Below are 20,989 nucleotides of genomic sequence, written 5' to 3'. Positions count from 1 at the left end.
GAAGTGCCTTCAAATTATTAAACACTGCAATCATTAAAAAATGTTATGAAAGCATTTCCCACCCAAATTATTAACACGTTCCTCCTTTATCACTAAGATGCTCTGATTCTGTGCCCAAGGAAACTTCTGTACAATATCAGAGATGCAAGCACTATACAACATCATCTCCAACGCTTTCAGCTGTATCAAAACTATGGTTGCTAATGCTTAAGTATTCTCAGAGCTGTCAGATAAAGACAACATAACAAAAGCCTAGCCCTGAAGAGAATACGTAACTAGATTATGCATGTGCTAAAAGTATCACCATGCTTAAATATTCTTCTTACAAGGCAACTCCAGGATGATCCTGTTAGAGAGATAACACCGTCATTAGGCAGAATGCTGTCTACAGAATGCCTGCTTTTAAAATGTTGAGGCCAGATTATTATCTCAGTAACCTTATTCCAATATATACAGCTATTAGAAAAAAAGACAATACGAGCAGATCCTGCATACTACGTTATTAATTAATTGGCTAGGCAAACTAGCAAGTTACCTTCAAGCATTCACCTGCACAGCCTTCTGACTAGTAGGCACATAGCAGAAAATCCTACCCACTTGAAAGAAACACTATTGGAAACAAAACTGGAAGTGATTCCTGAGTATTCACAAAAGCACTCACCAAACTTATGCTTGCAATTAGAAACTATCAAGTAACACAGGAGCTATCCAGCAAACACACAAATGAAATGCAACCTGATCTTCCTTTCTTTGAATAAAAAGCAAGCAGCAACGATGGACACGCTGCTGGCTGAGAACATGGTGACAATGTGGAAGGCCTAAGGCATAATTCAAACAGTCCACCTGGTACTCTGCATGCACACAGAACATGTTATAGTTATAAAACATTCTAATTAAAAAGGAAAAAGCTAAATTAGGTAAAATAAGCACATCTTTACAATCCAAATGCTGCTGAATGGGTTCACTGTCAACATGAAAAGCTGCTTGCTCAGCAATGTAATAAATCTAAGGAAAATCACCAGCTTTATCAAAGGCTAGACCAGGTAGGATGCCAGTTAATTCCTAGTCCCTTCTGGACAGACTTCTCAGTCTGGTTTAAAGACATTGGTACATTTTAAAGAAGAATATTTCATGCTCTATGTGTACCAATAATCACACCAAAACAAAGTGTTTGGGCATTCCAAACATTTGACAATAACAAATTACGCTTAAGAGAAGTCCTAGGAACATCTGTATTATCATCAGTCTCTCCATAAAAGGGGTAACAACTTGACGTTTAATTTTTCTATCATTATTACTAAACGTGTGCACATTATCTGCTTCTAAGTCACAATGACATTGGGGTAAACAGACATTATGTTGCCCAATGTAGATTTCAAAGAAAAGAATAAAAGAAGCATATATGTATTCTCAGCTCCAAATTTACTTTTTATGGATGAAGAAATTATCCTAAAATCTCTTAAAATCTTCTCTTGCACTCCTTTGTTGTTGAGAGGTAAAACATTATGGCTGGATGTAATGCTTGTTAAGTTGTTCCAATTCATTGTTGAGGGTTAGTTCCGCTGGTTATACTAGTTTCTGTAGTGACACAGCAGAAAAACGGGAGTCTGACTTCCTTCTCTTCTTCCATGGCCCCATTACGGCAGAGTTCGCCATCTAATCAGTTCTACTTCACACTAAGTACGTGCTACTTGCTCCTCAATGGACTCAGTAAGGAGGTGAAATACTGCATTAGCAATCTGCATGACTATACACAGCAGAATGATTCAAAGACATCCTGAAGTGCACTGTGAGTGCTTACGAGAAAAATATGTGGAAGTTACACCTCTCTGTGCTAAAAATAATCTAGTTTAATTAAGACATACAGAGCTTCTTAATAAGATGTAGTTACTTTACCATGAAAGCACTACTAGCACTTTATACGGTTTTATGACTGAAATAATTTTCCAAATAACTTTCTATTTATTTTTATTTACAAGTGCTGAACAATAAAAGGCTACAGAAAACATTTTCTTAGTATTATTTCCTGTGACTCAGCACTTCTGTTGCCATAACCTACTAAGAATAAACATGTAGGAGGCAGCCAACTATAAATTTTCATGACCTTGTTCTCTCATCTCCTTTTGATGATTAAGTAGATTTCTTAGTATTGAGTAAACAGTCCAGAAAAGAAACCCATCAGAAGTTCTTCCTTGTTTCCATAGCCCACATTTACTTCAGATTAGGGAGAATTGAAAAACAAATTCCACTAGAACAAATCTTCCTATCGTACCAGATAAGAAGAATTTCTTTTCCAGCATTTGTGTCACACTGTAAAAGAGATCAAGAGATCTTTGCAGAGATACAAGGTGGAAGGAGAGGGATGAGCTAAGGAGCAAAATGGTCTAGCATAGCTTGCTAAACAAAATCTGCTTAGGCAGTCCAGAACTATCCAAGAACAAGTCCTACACAAAGGCAATTACTGATATAGCCATCCTTCCCTAGCTTAAGGCAACAGCACTCGCAACCTTCCCTAGACATTCTCAAATCAGCAGTTTTTCTGTACCTGAATTCCATTTAAAAAAAATACTGCTGCAATATTCTGAACAGGATCTGTATTTTACTGCTTTTTTTTCCTCAAAGAGCAGAAAGAAGAAAGAGTCCAATCTTTGAGGCACTTAACAAGAGGTCCTAAGAACTTCCCAGACACCTGCTTTATCTGTAACACTCACCAGTCAACTTCTTTTTACGTCCAGAGATCAAAACAGCAAAGGTTGCTTTCTGCAATAACTACTGAAGACGGTTCCGGTTTACCTCAGCTCACTCATTCAAAAATTTACTGGGAAGACAAGCATTTTAAATTCCTCACATTAGTTCTACACAACTGCAGCACAGCTCTTCACATTTAGGTCGATTTTTCTACCACAGGGAAAGCCCCAGGCAAAAATAAAGTTTTGATCTCATTTGACACAATTCTCAAAATCACTGCAGGAAACTACGATGGACCTAACTCAGAATTTGCTTCAGGTCCTACTCAGGATGAAGGTATCATTTCTCCTACCCCAGGTCAATGGGCCCTTCCCTGATAGCTAGATCTGTGATGGAACAGAAATCAGGGGATGCATCTTATTGCAATATAACAAACCACAATTCAAAGATAAAAAGATTTGAAATAAGGGAAACTGATGTCAGGTTTGGGGTTTTTTTAGCTCAGAGAAGCCTGTCAATTTTTTTTTTTCCCTCCAACGACCTCAAGATTAGATGATTAATTCCATGAAAAAAGACCTGATAACCATTCTGGTTGAAACTGAATTACTTTAAAATATAGCAGCATCTCTCTACAGGCCCCTGCTCTAGGTTTTATTCAAGAGTTTTCTCAGCAGCAGTCAGTTCGCATTGCACAGTTCAACCTAGCGATCGGTCCATTTAATCAGCCTTTACAATGAGCATCAGAATCGTCTACAGTTCTTTCATCCTCACCATGTTCAAAGCTTTGTTTTTATGAAATCTTTCAACTTTCCAATACTTTCCTCCCTTATCTACTCCTTTATCTAGGACCAGTGGTCAAGGGCACGTGATAGTCCTTAGAAATCCACATTGACTTCTGGAAGTCTCTGATCATAGCATTGGCAGTAATACTGAAGTCATGAAAATGATTAATTCTTTGTAAGATAAGGCTATCCAGGTATTAAAGACCACATAAACATTCATCATCAGGAAATACACTCGCAGAGAACAGCTGCAAAGCAGGTATACCTCATATATATAGAACAATATCGTTCAGATTTCAACAGCCTCTATATTTCAAAGTGGGATGGAGGAAGACTGTTCTCCTATCTTACAGGGAACGTGCCATAACATTTAATTTTTATAGTTGGATAAGCTCAACTCTCAGAGCAACAAAATTCTCTGGAAACAAGTCTAAATAAGTCAAAATGACACTAATGTTAAGAAAGGCCTAATGACCTCGCTTAGAAGAGTATTCACATAATAAAATCTCTACTAATGTCACATTAAGGACTGTTAGAGATTATTGTTAGTCAAGTTTGCTGATCTGCAGGTAAAATAACTGTCAACATCAACAAAACTGCATTTGATTGTCTGCTAGGCTGTCCTATCAGAAAAAAGGACAGAAATCTCGTCCAAGCAGCAGGGCCAACTTAAGATGATGACAGACAATAGACCCTTTCCTGTAGCTGATCTGCCCGTATGTCTGCAGTGTAAAATACCGCACCTTCTTTCCAACTCTCCTGTTTCCAAGAAAATGAGTCAGCATAGTGATTTGATGCTCCAAACACAATATACATAGTGAGGCTGTCTGGAACTAAACCATGTACTTCTATCAAGACAAACTATTCATCCTTATGTGGCAGAAAAAACCTCACCACCCAGTAACAATTGGTGCTTTTTAAAAAAAGACACCCTAAAATCTCAAGTTAAACATCATTACAAATTGTGTAGCAGTTAACAAGACTATAGGCTTACCCTATGTTCTTATTCACCATGTCATTGCTTGCACATACATTTCTTGTATAATGGTTGTTGTGTTGCTGCTGCTCTTGTCTCAAGAGGTAGCTGCCTTTCAAAATTATCAGATTATTGGAAAAATGGCTTGGGAACCTTTGGAATAAAACTGCCGTATGAATGAGAGAGAATATAGATGGATCTGATTTCCAGAGAAGAACGACAGAAGAAGGCACAAGGTCCTCTTATGATTGGCTGCCTCTACTCCCTTTATTTTACTCATACAAAACAGGTTTTCAGTTTAAACCAGAGTCATGGAAATAAAAATATGGAGGAATGCAAAATGTGCATTTGTGCAAATTGAAATTGGTTGTGAATTTTGAAGACAAGTTGATCCAGAGGGAAACAATTACTACAGAAAGAACCTGAACACTTCAGATTCTTAAAAACATCATTACTATGTTTTGCTGTGACAAAAATAGTCACATGCAGCAACACTATTTATCATTTCTGAAAATAATCGTATAAAAGTTTTACATACAGCTTCTCACAGACGTCTCATGTAAAAAAACGGCAAATAAGTCACTTTTTTGTTTTAAAAAGAAACCAGCTAGATGGTAATTTATATTTTCTATGTCTTGTTCTTTCTGATCCAAGTAACTTGGTTCTTATTCCTATACCTGTGTTAAAGAGCGGAATTAAAATTGTGTTAATGGATACCTGAGTATTTTGTATAAGGCAGTATAGCTACACAGTCAATGTATTATTTAACTAAAATGATGTGTTAATACCAAAAATATTGTAACAGTTGTCCACCTACAACTCATATAGTCTATTATGAGCAACATCAACCCTGTTGTGTGTTATAAAAAATGGTTATTCTCAATGGGAAAAGTTCCTTTTATGGCATACTGCACCTTTAAGTGTAACACCTGTTTACACACAAGCATTTCCAAACAGAATAGGGACTTAGAGGGAGAACACAAACTTCTTAAACAACAGGAAAAGGGCAAACACTACTTTGTCACCCACTTTTCTTATGTCCTTTGTACTGTTGTGATTTAGCTTTTTTCTTCTGTTTTGATGAACTTGACTGGCTATCTCTTGATGCTGCAAAAAAATTAAGAATTCAAAATTAAATTTTACTGTTTTGGAAAAACACTTCAGAATGTGTCAAAGCTGCTACAGTTACAGGATTTCTCCTTAGTATGTAAACAAAGAGAGAATACCTTTGTTGCAGGAAAAGCCCATCATTAAACTACTAGCAGTAATTACTATTACTTTCCCATTGAACAACTAACAGTTCTTGAAATACAGTTATCAGTTATTGTATAAAATGACCTGACAGGACAACTCTTGATGCACTAAAAATAGAGCCTTCTCACATCAATACCTCTGTACATGCTGAGTTCCCTCAAATTTGACAAGTATATATATGTATTTGCAACCTTAAATTCTCAGTGGTATTATCCAAAACTAACAAGTAACAGGCTTTTTCCCGAGATCAAATAAGCACCTTCTGGCATTAAAAAACAGTAATTAGCCACAGAAACACTAAAAAGTACTTTAAAAGGTGGAAGAGATTAGAACTCTGTACTTCTAAGCATTTGCAAAAATTTGTTCTATTTTTGTTATGCCTGGTAACTTAACTTGAAAAGGTTGAAGCCAGGAAAATCATCAGCCATGAACAAGGACCCGTAAGCAACTGTTATATTATTTACAAGACAGAACTTACACTGTGGCGCTGGAGGCTGTAGTTGATATCCAGTTAGCTGACACCATCCCACTGGATAGAGGTCTGGGGACTCGCAATCCACCCACTGATCATACTCATCTTCCCACCCATCAAAGTGTATCCTCAAAAGACGGTGGATAATGCGAGTTACTGTGGCCACACATACCAGTCGAGGTTCCATCAGATCAACAGCCTCCAGTTTCATTCCAACATGAAACCCATGGTTTGGAACTTCCTGGAAAAGCAAATACAAACAAGGCAAACATCATTAAGCAAACATGTTAATTAAGATGGTTTAAGCACAGGGTTGAAATGAGTATTTCTGCCAACTTAATGTAGGAAATAGCCAAGTATAATTTATGAAGTTTAAGGTACCCCTGTATTTATTTAACATGTCAGAAATAATCAAGCTTAATACTCAATTGGTTCTTATTTCTTAAAGTCTCTGTTGTCTTACTTTTTCACAATTGTATTTAATGAAGTCAATCCCATGGGCCATACAGACAAAAATTTAAATAAAATACTAATTACAGTTTAAACACACATGTATAATGTTTATTACCTTATTGAAGAGCTTTACAGGTGCGGCTATTGAGTCAGTTTCCCTGAGGTAGTCAAACCATTTAAAAGGGAGTTTTGCATAACCTGTGAATTTTAAATAACATTTTCATACATCAACTGCAAACTTCATGCATGACAACAACAACAAAAATAGTATACTGGCACTGTGTAATGGCTAAAAAGACAACAAAGAAGCAAAACATTAACATCAAAAACTTCCACTCTCTGAGCTTTGGTCTAAGGGACAAGACAGTCACCTGGATGTTGCTCATTTGCAACAAACAAGAAGAATGAACCTCTGGGTAATATAGAAAGTATCATTGAATGTTAAGATTAATCATTCATCCTTGAAGCTTTCTGTCCATGTAGATCCTTTATCTCTACAACACCCCACACAAACAACCCAGAACAGATTAAGCACATCCAGTGTCTTTCCTGTGGGGAAAGAGCTCCACTATTGAAACAACTGAATTATTAGGAACAGAGTGGTAAAAACAAGCATGGATATTTTAAAACCTAAATAAGACTAAAAATAGCAATAATACGGAAGATAACAGGATTTTTATTTTTCCAATTAAAAAAGCTATTATAGAGGGAAGAAAAAAGTCACTGAAATATATTTAGCTTTTGTTCATCTACTGAATATGCATAAAAAAATCAGGACTATGAAAGATTTCTTTGTAATATTATGCAGTGTTGGATAAACTGAAAAGATTGCAGCACAGTGGGCGCAGCATGGGGAGCTGTGGGAAACAGCTGGATCTCGTCTGGAGGGGTAGAGAGCTCCCACTGAGCCACAGCTCAGCACTGCAGGGCCAGACTCATCAGGCAGCTAACATTCATAGGCCAAAAGGCAATTTCATTCTTTGAAATGTCTAAGGATGTTCATCTACTGATTTCAGCAAGAGATTAAGATGTTTGGAAGGAATGAACTTGTAAACATGAAATACAGTGATTTCATAGCAACTCAGTTATCCACATTGCTAAATGAACTTTGGAAAAGAGTAATCATGTTGGGTACGCAATACCTGCATGAACAGCTGTAGCTGGATAGCTAAGAATTATTTAGAGTAATAAAGTATCAAATCTGTGTATCAATGCTTTTCCTAATGCACAGTTCCTCCGGATAAACCAATATATTTGTAGGCAAGTCCTTTAATTAACTTCTCACTATGCACCCACTAGAGCTGTGTGCACATGGTTCTTGCTAAGAGTAGTCAGAATTAAGAAACTTTCCATTTTGAAGCCCACAATTTGGAAAGCAAAATACACCTCTCATAAGAGCTAAGAAGCTTTGATCACTTTTATCCTATTAAATATGTTTATGTGCATCATGTTCTGTAATTTACTTCTCAATTCCTCTTTCAAATGACTTTTATATTATTGCATGTGTGACTTAGAATCAACTCTCAGTGGATCATACAGGACTGTTATGGATAACTGCAATAAAAGGGGAAGTGTACACGTAGATAAAGAATAAGGTTGTTATGATATAACAGAAGTACAATAAATGTCAACAAAAAAATCCACATACTATTGTGTAATTATTGTTTGAAGAGTAAAGAGGAAAAGTTTCACCATAGAATTTTTTTTCCCTATTCTGTATCGTCAATTTAATGTATTTATTTCTAAATTCAATGTGTATTGATATGCATGGTTTTTCCTCCCACAAAATCTTTTCCTATTGCAAGAGACTCTTGCACTACACATTTCTGAGGGGTAATTATGCCCATAAATTTCTAGGCAATAAATTCAATAAATGAGCTGACTGAAAAATAGTAAATCTGTTCAACTGCATTTTCCGCATACTCAAAGAAGACAGATTCATTAGTGTGCAATAATGAAAATGATATGAAATTATTTTCTTCGCGTTGCATTACACTGTCTTTGTAGTTATTACCTAGAAAAATAATTCAATAAATACAAGTAGAAGCCTGCAAGAATAAGAATGGAGAAAAAAAATCCACAGAAAACCATTATTATCTGCTGTTACGCAGCTAGTTACAATCCTCTTTTTAAATTGCTAAACCAAGACAATAAAATGTGAAAATGAAAGCAATACAGTCTCCTGTCAGCATACATGCTAGTGGACAGACAGCTTTTTCTCACAGAAGGGATTATACAGCATGCAGCTCTAATGGCTGCTTCCTCAAAACACAAATTTGTGCATATTCTTCAAAAAATTAACCGGTATTGTTGTGAATTATCCTAAGGTTGAGATTCTTTACAATGTTCGTTAATCCTTTTGGTGGACAGGACTTCCCAAACCATGACACATTCCGATCAGTCCTCTTAGTGACTAGCATACTTCCCATTCACTTAATGGACACGCTATTCAACTAGTGGCTATCCTCAATTTCTGATAGCAAAAGCAAATTGTTTTAGCCAGAGAATCAATCAGATGCTCAGTTGGACTTTTTCTAAATGAAAAGTTTGTTATCCCTGTTTTAAATTACTTTGAAGTTATGCTGTTTTGTTTCAGACTTGAGAAAGTCCTAGAAAGTGGTATGAATTTTGTAGCCTGAGTTAAGAAACAAAGCATATGGCACATACAATATCACTGAAAAATATTCAAAATAAAATGTGGTCAGAATGCTATATGTACCTCTGGGTGGAGTTAGTTCAATCATGTTAATTTCACAGAAACCAACAGGGAAAATAGAAGGGGAAGTGGCATGGTAACAAAACCAATCAGACCCATCTGCTGCTTCTGAGCCATCAATCCCAATCATAAGATAGCCATCTGCTAAAACCTTTGTAAAGAAAAACAAAATTTCACATTAAATACCTTTAACTGTGTGATAAGGCTAGAAAGAAAGCATGCCATGTTTCAAGAGTGTAAAGTAACTCAATAATAATGGAAGCACACTTAGAAGGACATTCAACTACAACAAAACAAAAAACCCCAAAGCATACCTGTGTCTCCAAGACTGGGTGTACTATTGTCAAATGTACCTTTGTTAACTGCAAAGTTGAGATGAACGTTTCCTTTTTCTGATCTCTAGTTTTTTTTTTTTTTTCTCATGAACATGAGTTCTACTTCTAAAACTTTATAATTCAGTCTACTCTTTAGTTTGCAAGAATATTCTGTGCACCATTAATAAGAAAAAAGACAAAATCATAACCACAGTCCTCATTGGTAAGGTTATGCCATTTCTTACATCTTCTTCCTTTTTAAAACAGATTTAACATGGATGGGTTCCCTTTCAATCAAGCTAGGGAAGAAGTATTTCCTTAAAACGTCTTCATAGCCTTCTGCAAGTAAGCAAGATGAAGTTTCTTTTTTGAACAGCTGAAAAACACCTGGTATAATTAGCAGAAGATTGCCCTGCAAATTAATCTCACAAACATATTATATCTTAATTAAAGGCAAGGCTGAATTTCCAAAGATTTGATTAAAAAAAAAAATTACATGAATATATTCTTTTTCACAGCAGTTGTATAGAAATAATTCATGGACATATTCCATAAACATTCACCGGGTGAACGAACTGCTCTTACTCTGGTTTTGAGCTTTTTGTTTTAAACCTGAATAAAGGTGAGCAGAAAAAGGATTCCCACCTACCTTGCCAAAATACACATTTGTTTTCTTACCTTTCTAATAGTTGCCACACATATTGCCGAAAGGTTTAAGGGGTCTATAGCTTCCAATTTCATCCCTTCTTTAAACCACTCTCCAGCTGCATCAACCTCTTTTACCTAAAGAATCACAGAACAGCACCAGAATCTAATAAGCCTGGAACAAATGATAACCCCACACTGCCAAAGCAACAGACGGAAATACCTGTTCTATCACTTCTGCTTATGTCAACGAGGCCATTTTAGGCAAGTGCTTGAATAAAAAAAGTAATGCTTATATTGGGCATATTTCCAGGACTTAAGTAGAATTTCAGGTCTGTGTTGCACACACCAGGAACTAAAGGTCCTCAATCAACTCTGAGGAAACAGTGTTCTTGCTAGCAAACTCACCTTCATAAATAAATGTGGGGGTGCATCAAAATGCCCATCCTGTTTCTTTGTAATATCTGCAGGAAATAATAGTACATATTATTCAGAAGTTTTATTAATAAAGCAGACAGTATATTTTTTTGAATATGTTAATTAATACAATGGAATCATTAAGTGTTGGAGGCCCACAGTTTATAAGAAGACTACCACAGGAATCTGGAGGACATAATCCATCTATCTTCCTTATTGACTTCTACCTGAAATACCCCTCTCTCTAACACAATCTCATTTATGGAAAAAAAAAAAATCCCTAGTATTTACAAGCCCACTGGATTATGTCACAAAATCAATACAAATATACATAGAAGCTTTTGCAAAAATTTGGCAAGTAAACTACTTTGCATTGTGTTATGACAAATAATTATATGTTTTTTATATAATTATACATAATCACTGTAAATACGTATACATATATATAGCTGGTTTTAGCCAACTGTTGAATACTACTTTCCAAGAGGAATCCCTGAAACTCTGTTAGAGACATTATTTCTGGGAAGTAGCACCGTTGATTTCTCTAACTCCTCTTATTTATAAATGGTTTCAGTGAAAGTTTAGACACTAGGGAAACTGAAGGTTTTCCTGAAGTGAAGCTTTGTGGAATGTTTTACAGAAATTCTGTTTCCGGCAAAGGATACGGGCTCAGTGGAGCAGAGAAATATTAAACCCAGACTTCTTTTGCTTAGAAATTTTAAATATTTCAAGTTACAACTATTTCTGTATTTTAGATAACAAGGGCCTTAACTGTACACCATCTATTAGTTTGTCACTTCACCTTCCCTGCCCACCTCCTAATGCCCTCTAAAATATGTAAATCTTACAATATAAAAATACTAGATGGTCCTTGAACTTGCAAATAAAAACAACAACAAAAATCAGTATCAAATAGCATACTTGTCCATGTTGTATTGTACAAGAGACAAACATGAAGAAACTCGGAGTTTGTGGAGCAGGACTGTGTAACTCCAGGTATCAGCATGAAAACATTAGGTTTATTGTGCTGGAATATTGCAGTTCAAGGTTTTCCTGCCTAGACAGTTAACAACTGTTTATCACTGCATCTTTCTAGATATCGATATACTGGAAATCAACCTAAAATTTACTTTGTGTTTTCCACTGCTGCAAAATAGACTAATAATACTTTTAACTGCAACTCCCGAATGTTATGTAACTGGTAAAGCCCTTGGGCTGCATTGTATGAATTCGTAAAGATCATTATTCAGGCTAATTTTATTCGTTGTATAAAGTGACAGTACTGCTTGAGTCAGACTTCTCCAAGCCAATATGGCCCACCAAACCACCTCTAAAACACAACAAGCTTACCAGATCTTTTGAATCTGTGTCCTATGCTTCGAGACCAGCCAATATGATGAATGAGTGGACTGTACATATGGCACCAGAAGTCATCAGTTTTGTCTTCACTTTCTTCATACACCAATCTTAACCGTCCCCCAATGACACTTTCTACAACTGCTACCCTTGTTCGACAAAGGTGTGTTTTGTCAACAACTTCTACTCTCATGCAGGTTTTGAATGGATACTGCATACTCTCAGACACCTTAAAGTAACAGAAAACAACACTTCTGTAAAAATATACTGATTTTCCTTAGCCATCTGTCTTCTGCTTTAAAACATGGTATAACTGCACTTTTCATTTAATTCAAATACTTGTTAATCAACCTGAAAAAATAACACAAATTATTTCTATTTCACTGTCCGTGGGAAAAAATTAAATGTTTCAGAAAGCTAAGTAGAATAGAACCTACAGTGCTTTAATTGTATCAAGTACAGTCCCTAATACAATTGTCATATAGGTCAAAGGAATTTTCCACTGACTTAATGAAAGTTTGTTCAGTTGGATAAAATGAAATGAGTTTATTCATGGATAAAATTACCATGAGAAACTATTTTAACAAAAAAAAACATAAATTTTTTTTTTTTTGCTTGGTCATCCACTCAAAATATAGCACTTTAAAAGTAGGTTTAAAATACTTTATAATAAAAGGCATAGAAAACAAACCTTCAACATAATTGAAGCTGGCCACTCAAACATATTTCTTTATCATATAAAAAGAAAGGAAGATAATGGAAATAGATGTTAATCTGCCTTGTGAAATACAGCCTGTTTAAAAATCATTATCTGTCACTTGCTATTTCTATTATGAACTCCCCAAAGTGTTGAGATCTTGCCAATTTAATTTGCCTTCCAACTGAACCAATTTTAAATTAGAAGTAAACAATTGCAGAAAGGTGGGGTTTTTCTGTGTGGTTTGTTTTCGTTTTTGTTTTTTTGTTTGTTTGTTTTTAAGTATTTGATGTAGTATAAGACAACAAATAAGTTTCATATTCCTACTAAAAGCTACGTACCATCTCACAATATTTGTAAGCTATACAGGCAGCTGCCACACCTACAGACATGACTTAAAGATGTCAAAAAAAAAAAATCTACTCCAGAGCAGATGAAAAATAGTAACATTTAAAAGTATGTACTTTATCGCATCTAGGTATGTGCTGCACTAATACATTTTGTTCAGTTTCTTGAAATAGTGCATAATAAAAATAATTCCTGAATTAGAAAAATCAGTTTTAATTTTTCTTACATATCACAGGGTAGCTTATTAGCACTTTTTTTTTTTTAATTGGGGTATTTTAGAATTGACTAACTAGATTTTACATAAAATTACTTTTTACTAGAGGAAACAGTTTTCCAAACACATACTGACAAGTGTGGACATAAATGGAGAATAGTGATTCTAAGGAAAACTGTATGTAAGGGAAAAAACTACTGTACCATCTTCACTATAAAAGGAGCTAATGTGCCATTGTAAAATACTTCAGTTCTTCACATTGTGCTGCAGTTCTGTTTATAGTACATCATTGATATTGCATCAGCCTTACCTTCTGAGAAAAGTCAGGAGGAAGTGTTTTGGCACCAGTAAGTCGTTTCACTAGAAAAGCTTTCCAGTTTGTGTATTTGTGTTGGATGGCTGTTGCAAATGAAGGGGAAAAAATAAGCCACTGATTTTTAATTGTGTCCGTTAGAGACAATATTAGAGTCTGGAATATGTAAAGAAGAGATCCCAGATGACTGTTAAAAAGCCTGGATGACAATAATGACAAAAACCTCTTTAGAGAATGAATGCTACCCAAGATTATGTTTATGGGTATGTCAGGGCAAAGGATTTAATAACAAAATATTAATAAAATCAGTGCATGTTCACATCACTGATTAGCTAACCGCTTCCACCTTGATCTTAAAAACTTTAAGTCACATCAGATGGGCTACTCCAAGAACCACTTTCAGCATCAGTCAAGTCCTTATTTTTCCAAAAGTTAAAATGATTTAGTCATAACTTGAAAGAGTTGCTACGGTAAAAAAATACTGTGATATCTGGACTATGAGCAAATGTAGTTTAATAAAGACTTTTCTGTCAATCACTAAGGCTACTATTTACATACTTCGTGGAGGGACCAGGGGCTTCCCACTGGTTGCACACCAACCAACTGGGTGGATGTCAGACCCACAAACGTTGCACCAGAAGTCAAGACTTGAATCGTTTTCAAAGCCTTCGTATCTTAGCAAAGCATTGTAGCCTGAAATAAAGCAATTCAATTTAAAAAAAGACAGAAATTAAACAATATTATGAAATACGTATTAATATTTCTTTACCAATCATAATGTATATTACATTGGGTTTTCTAGACAGTAACTTTTATAGAACGTTATTCTTACAGCACATTTCTGCATGTCATTAATGCACAGAAGGGATTACTGTGATAAATGTGCAGTTGCTGTCATGTAAGTAAAATTTTCATCAAAATTAAAATCCTTGAACCTTAAACCTTTAGAATTTATATGTAGGAGGACAAAATTAACTACCCACAGCATCAGCTTTTTCATATCTTTGCTTGACCTTAGCATGACCTTGAATTTTTGGCTTTTAACAACAGAGTGATTTGTATAATGAGGCCTTCTTGGTAGCTATTTAGTAATTTCCTATCTCCTCATTCTGCAGTGCTCTTACCGTACTTAGAGACAATATAAAAAACAAAAACCCCAAAAAGCCAGGCATTCTCAAGCATCACTGAAGCCAACTGTTAAATAGTACAACACAGTGATAGTGCTAAAACATATAACCTATTGACAACGCTCTGACCATCTAACCAGTGTTAACATTATAGTAACCAGGTAACTGTTGACTGAATTCTTAGCTCCCTTCACACAGTTATTTTGATTATTTTAATAATTTCAACTAAAATATTTTTACCTGCTAACTTTATAATCCCCGCTATCCAGAAGACTTTGGTAGGTAGGCTGCAGTCAGTGTTTGGAACCTCCACTCGCACTCCTTCTGAGATATCACCCCAGCATGTCCCCATAGGTGCCTATCATTTAAGGTAGGGGGGTAAATGTCACCAGTTCACCACATTAAAATGATTACTTTTTGTTACAGTAGTATTTTGCAAGCAACTTAAGAAGACAAAACAACCAATATATATAAGACATAAGCATATGTTTAGAAAACTCTTTGTATGAAAACCTAGCTTGGTTTTCATTTGAAGCTTATGTATAATATTGCAATTGTATAATTATTACTGTGTATTTCCTGCAAAAATTATAGGATTCCAAATTTAAAATTTAGTGAGAATGATGGAATTCCTCTGCACTTCTTGCAAGAAAATTATGGTACTTCAAATTCATACTTGTACCACAGACATCAAAATCTTTACATTCTGTACATCACAAATGTTCCTGGAAAACTGCCTAAAAGTTATTTCTTGAATCTATTCTGATGATTTTTATGGTGGGGTTTATCACCCACTGTTTCTCACCCTCTCTGAGGAACAGGCTTTCATATCACCTGCAAGTGATCATTCCATCAAGCAAGCAGGAAAAATAGAAGGCTGAGTGGCACCTTTTTAATGAATGACAAAAGAAAATGCACAGCTGGATTCCTCACTCACTGTCCTGAAGACATAGACTAATATATTAGTAACAAAAAGAAATACCAGCTTGATGAACTACTAAGGATTTGTGGAAATCGGAGGTAAAAATTACATTTGGTTTGCTATCTCAAGAAGAACACTTTGTTGAACAGAGCACCATGAAAAGACAGTCAAAGATGGTATTTCAGAGATATCAGAAAAGCACAGTGCTGAAGAATCTAAAATCTTAAAAATTATTCAGCTCAAGTTATATTGGTAACAAAATAGAAAATACCTCAGGCTACATCAAACTTGAGATCACCAAGAAGGGAAAGATTCTGACTTGGGGTATTTTAGAACAATAGTAATACCAGTTCTAAGGTGTTCTGAGAAAAATAAATGCTCATCAGTTCAGAGAATATCTAGCTACCACAAGGATAAGTGAAGGGATCCTCTGGTACTGTACTGTAGGGAGCAGACAGTATTCTAAGGCTGCATCTCATTTGCTCTTTGCAAACACGGAGAACTTAACCACTCAACAGAAGTAGCCTCCAGCTTCACAGAATTTTGGCCAAAAGCCACAAGTGAAGAAATCTGGATTAATCCTGAATGACTGGAAATCACAACAGTGGAATTTTGCTGGCAATCAGCAATAGCCAAGTAGCAGCACTAAAAGCTAAACTTCTCTTAAAAAGGGATATCCTTCAGTGACTGAAATATTTGAGGGTAGGCATGGAAAACTTAAAACTAGTTTTAACTATTAAAAGAGAAATACGGTAGTGCAATTACACCAGTTTCTTATTCTTGAAGCGTGGTCTCTTCATGTTCTGCTATGTCCCATCTACACCAGCCTAGACAGCAGAGTTCTATTCTGCCATTTGGCAGACAAAGAGAAACAACTTGAAGGATGATGACTTATTTTCACTGACAAAATATGCAGATACAGCTTCTTAATCAAGTCCTATTACATATTCACTAGCATCTCTAAATTGACATGTGTAGCTTTTTGAATTGAATTGGGGAAATAAACTTTTCAAACTGTGTATTTTTAATAAATCTTGTTGCCTTGTATAGAGATACAGATGAGGCCAAACAATCAAAAATAGCAGTGCTGAATAATTTCATAATCCAGCTGCACTTAATTGACATACATTTTACTGTCTGCTTATTTATTCAGTTGTTTCAGAGAGAAAATTATATCGAAACACTTCTCCAGTAATGGAAATGTCACATTTTTGTTTCTGGAATGTGGATTGGTATAGAGGGAAATAGCAGAAAGTTAAATTTGTCCTTGTCTGCAAAAATATTGGTTCTGCTAGTTCTCCTACACCAATCCATATGGCTTTAGAAGGAAGCCATCCTGTGTAGCATCACTACGGATATGCCAGATAACATGACTGTCCTGAAGTGATGGTTTACAATATACCTGGTATACTGCACCATCTTTTCCTTTTCAGTCATTATGAATATTCTTAAGGGAGGAAGACTGGATAAACCAGGGCTATAACAGCCATCCTCCTTCACATCTTCTCTATCTGATTAATCAATGTTTGCACAGTGCTTTGAAAATCTCAAAGCACTATGTAAGTGTTAGATCTTATTCATCTGCTGGCTGGAAGGGTAACTCTGAAGTCTGGATTGGCATAGTGCAAACTAGCAGAACCATAATTTACAGCTAAGAACAAATTTACCTTTCAGACTCATGATGGAGAAATCCACTTCACATCACTCCCAAACCAGGAAGATCTGGTTCATGGCTTTCTGCTCCAGGAGATGACTTGGGAGGGCTTATCTGTGAGCAGCAGCTGCCTTCTCTGCAAGGTAAGTTGCAATCAGGAAGGTCCTGTTTGACAGCAGCACCTAAAGGCTAAGTAACCCCACACGCCTAGCTGAACAAAGATCTCATGGGTTATATGAGTTCATGGTGCTCACAGCTCCTAAAACTCTCAGGGTTTCTAAAGATTTTGGGTGACACTGACATTGCCGTGGTTTCCTACTTGAAATGTGAATTGGGATTCTAATGGCGAAGTGATGCTAGGAATTTCTGAAGCGTAAGGATAGTATGCTGAAACCTTGTGTGTGAACAGTACCGCCACAACAGGTAACGCCAGGGAAGACAATGTGACAAACCGCCTAAAGTACAACTTTCAAAGCAAAGCACTGCCACCTCGTGTAAAATCCTGGGAATGCTCCCTCAGAGCAAACTATTTTAGTAACAGAAGAAATCAACAGAATGGAAGTATTTCAGCTCAGAATAAAATTCTACCGGAAGAAAAACTCAAAAACTCTTAACTTCAGGAAATGTGCATCTCACTAGCAACAAAGTGGAAAAGAACAATTACTATTAATAGTTAGTACTGACAAATGACTCAAAGCACTGTAATTGCTTTCATTTCTAGGAATCATTTGAGCTAATAAAAGCAAATACAGAAAAAAAGTAAAAACTGTTTACAAGGAAATGAAATTGAGATGTAGGTTAGCAATGAGCACATTATACATTACTAAACTATAACACAATATTAAAAACACTAAATTTTTTATTCTTGCATCAGCTACACTGCTGTGTGTCTGATTGGAGCTTTTTTTTCTTGAAAAATCATGTTAACGTGCACAGACTGTAATTCTGGCTTTATCACAGGCTGTCTATATGCCATAAACCAAAGCAGCTTCTCTACTTGTGTACTGAACTATGAAGTGGGCATAGTTGTATTATCGCTAGTGAATTTCTTTAGTGTTACTCAACACTGAAGTCTGGAATGAAGGTAGCAGGGAAGTACAAAAGCCACATTAAAGGCATCAAAAGACTTGAAAATTAATTCTTCTCATACAGAGAAACAGAACTTCAGCAATTAAACGTTGTATATCTAAAATGGAACTGTTTTAAATTGAAGAGGAAATAAAAAATAATTATGTGGGAAATTTAGATTAGACCTGAAATACTGACATATGCCAGGTCATTAAAAACATAAGCTAAATCCTGCATCTTACAATTCCCTTACATTTTCTTTCATATTGATCCCAGTATACCTTATCAAATATCCATACAGATACACGTGGTACAACCAGATACATATTCTATTTAATAACAAATTTAAGGGTAGATGCGTCATGCTTTTACTGTCAATTCAAAACTCCTGTTTTGAACACAATAAGCTTTAGATACTCAATCTCACAGGCATACACATGCATCGAATCCATAGTATGGATGGTAAGCAAACATCAGCTAATACAAACTTTTACAAATCAAAGCAATATAGTACATGGAAAATATAGCAATAATCATTCCAGACATACAAAGAGAGTATCACTTCCTTTAGTTATCAACAGAGAGTGGGGAAGAGAGAAAAGAATCTAACAGGAGAGCACTAACGTGTTCTCAGATTCTGACTGGTTTAAATAATACATTGTTCAAAGAAATAATTACAGTAAAACTAAACGCGAATCACACCCTTGTGACACTAACTTATGTCCACAAAGAAGTGGAAATCTCCAAAGGAGATTGCAAGAGTTGCATTTTACTTGTATATAGAAGGAAAATGGGGACAAAAAAGAAACAACATTCAGGCTTAGTAGAACCGTTGCCATGTAGCTTGTGAAAATATTCAAGGTAAAATATGAACGTGAGCATTGTATTTGTTCACAATACTCACATTATTTTGTGTACCATTCAACTTAATGAACGAAGCAGTAAGAAAGGAAGATCTAACTCTTCTTAATATGCAATGTTATAGTATAATTTACACGTGACCTAACTACTATAGCTGTTTCCTAATTAAGGATGCCATACATCACGAAGCATTTGTTCTTATAATAGCACAGTCCACCTTATCAAACAATACTTTTTGATATGTACTTATGAAATTACTTATTATAGCATGCACATAACTGAAAGCAAAGTGCAAGCATGCTTCCTTAAGCACATGGAATTTGATACAAATTCACGAAGCTATACTAATGCAAGGCTCTGTTCTGGGCAACGGCTAAGGCCTCCAAGCATAAAGGGTGCTATTCAGAAAGTGCCAACTGCTAAGAGCCCTCAATTCCTACTGATTTATGAGTTGACAGGGCTCAGCATGAATTCCAGAACTGGACAGAAAATATGTCTCTTTCCACCCTTATGGACAACTTCCAGGAAACAAAATGTTTTGATTGCAATTTTCATCAGATAATTTTGAGCAAAATAGAACTTCTGTACAAAGAGAGAACACTTCAACTTCCCAAATAAAAAAACAGTATGCTGAGCAAACACTTGCTGTCAGAAAGTTTTTTGCTTGAGACAGAAAATACTGACAATATTTTAAACAAGATCTAATGACTGGGATTTAACACTAAGACAGCTGCTGCTAAATATTCTTCTCATCCCCTAATTACACTCTGTAATGACTGAGGACTTTGTTTGGAATTTTTGTAACTCCAATATAAAGCAAACCCCAAATTCTAATTTCAGATTTATAAAAAGCCTTCATTTTCCTCTATTCCTACACTACCTGTCTACATGACTGACAGGGAGAATATGACTGAAAACTAACAAAGAAATCCCAAATCCAAGTATGTAACCAAAAGATCAGTTCAATATAACGAAGCAAGCCTGACTCAATCTAAAAAGCCTTTTGTAACTTTTTCTAATATTGCATGACCTGGTTGGGTTGGTATTGCATTCAATGATTTTTGCACCCTGAATATGAGAAAAATAACATCACAAGTGTTTGAGAGTCCTTCTTTTACTTTTTTCTTCATTTATGACAGAATGTATAATGAGAGTAACAGTGTTCAGAACGGTTTTAAAGGACAGTTAAAAACAAACATACCCATCTAAAAAGTACTAACACAGTTTACAACATAAGTTTCACAGTCCAAGGCCATGAAACATATTTGGATATGAATGTTTTTCAATAATTAATTCAAGAATTATCATGGACTCACTCTCTCTCATACACACACACAAAAGGATAGCACATACTGAAAAATACTTACGTGTTTAAAACAGGTAACAGGAGCTGCTGTAAAGCTATTGCTATTGATGTAGTTACCCCAGCTGAAGCCTTCCACAGGGACAGCTGCTAAGAGAAAGTTATTTTATTTAGGAAGCTGCTAATGAGCCACAAATCTTGTATTACCAAGAACTTGTTTCAGCTCTGTTCATATGCCATTACCTGCTTTAGTCTTTGCCTGGTTTTGTAAAGTTGCTTGGTACTGAGCATATGCTGCTAATTTAGCCACTAGGGGTTGTTTTTGTAGAACTTTAGCCTTCTTTGTTGGAGGTTTACCCTAAAACAAAAGAAGCTAAGTAAATAAAGTCTTTCCAGACTCCCATCAGGA

At 35.6% G+C, this 20,989-nt stretch overlaps 1 protein-coding gene across 11 annotated transcripts in view; it reads right to left on the bottom strand.

Moving 5' to 3' along the window:
* MBTD1 (mbt domain containing 1) overlaps positions 1-20,989 on the bottom strand; it is a 39,064-nt gene that overhangs the window by 7,699 nt on the left and 10,376 nt on the right. For 7 of the 11 annotated variants that reach the window (XR_004408508.2, XR_006166289.1, XM_033002250.2 and 4 more), the window contains 12 exons: positions 20,824-20,938; positions 20,645-20,730; positions 15,013-15,130; positions 14,204-14,338; positions 13,643-13,731; positions 12,068-12,302; positions 10,709-10,764; positions 10,334-10,438; positions 9,345-9,492; positions 6,741-6,823; positions 6,179-6,413; positions 5,476-5,553 (listed from right to left, as the gene is read on the bottom strand). Coding sequence is in view for 9 of the 11 variants with exons in the window: in XM_033002250.2 (XP_032858141.1) it covers positions 5,476-5,553; positions 6,179-6,413; positions 6,741-6,823; positions 9,345-9,492; positions 10,334-10,438; positions 10,709-10,764; positions 12,068-12,302; positions 13,643-13,731; positions 14,204-14,338; positions 15,013-15,130; positions 20,645-20,730; positions 20,824-20,938 (1,483 nt within the window). In the remaining 2 variants the exon portion in view is untranslated. The remainder of the gene's footprint in view (positions 1-5,475; positions 5,554-6,178; positions 6,414-6,740; positions 6,824-9,344; positions 9,493-10,333; positions 10,439-10,708; positions 10,765-12,067; positions 12,303-13,642; positions 13,732-14,203; positions 14,339-15,012; positions 15,131-20,644; positions 20,731-20,823; positions 20,939-20,989) is intronic. The other 4 variants (XM_033002251.2, XM_033002254.2, XM_033002256.2 and 1 more) reach the window with 2 other exon arrangements.

Source organism: Tyto alba, unplaced genomic scaffold (genome assembly GCF_018691265.1).
Source record: "Tyto alba isolate M040663 unplaced genomic scaffold, T.alba_DEE_v4.0 Super-Scaffold_39, whole genome shotgun sequence".
NCBI lineage: Eukaryota > Metazoa > Chordata > Aves > Strigiformes > Tytonidae > Tyto > Tyto alba.
Note: the sequence above shows the minus strand (reverse complement) of the source record. Positions and strands in the feature narration are given on the sequence as shown.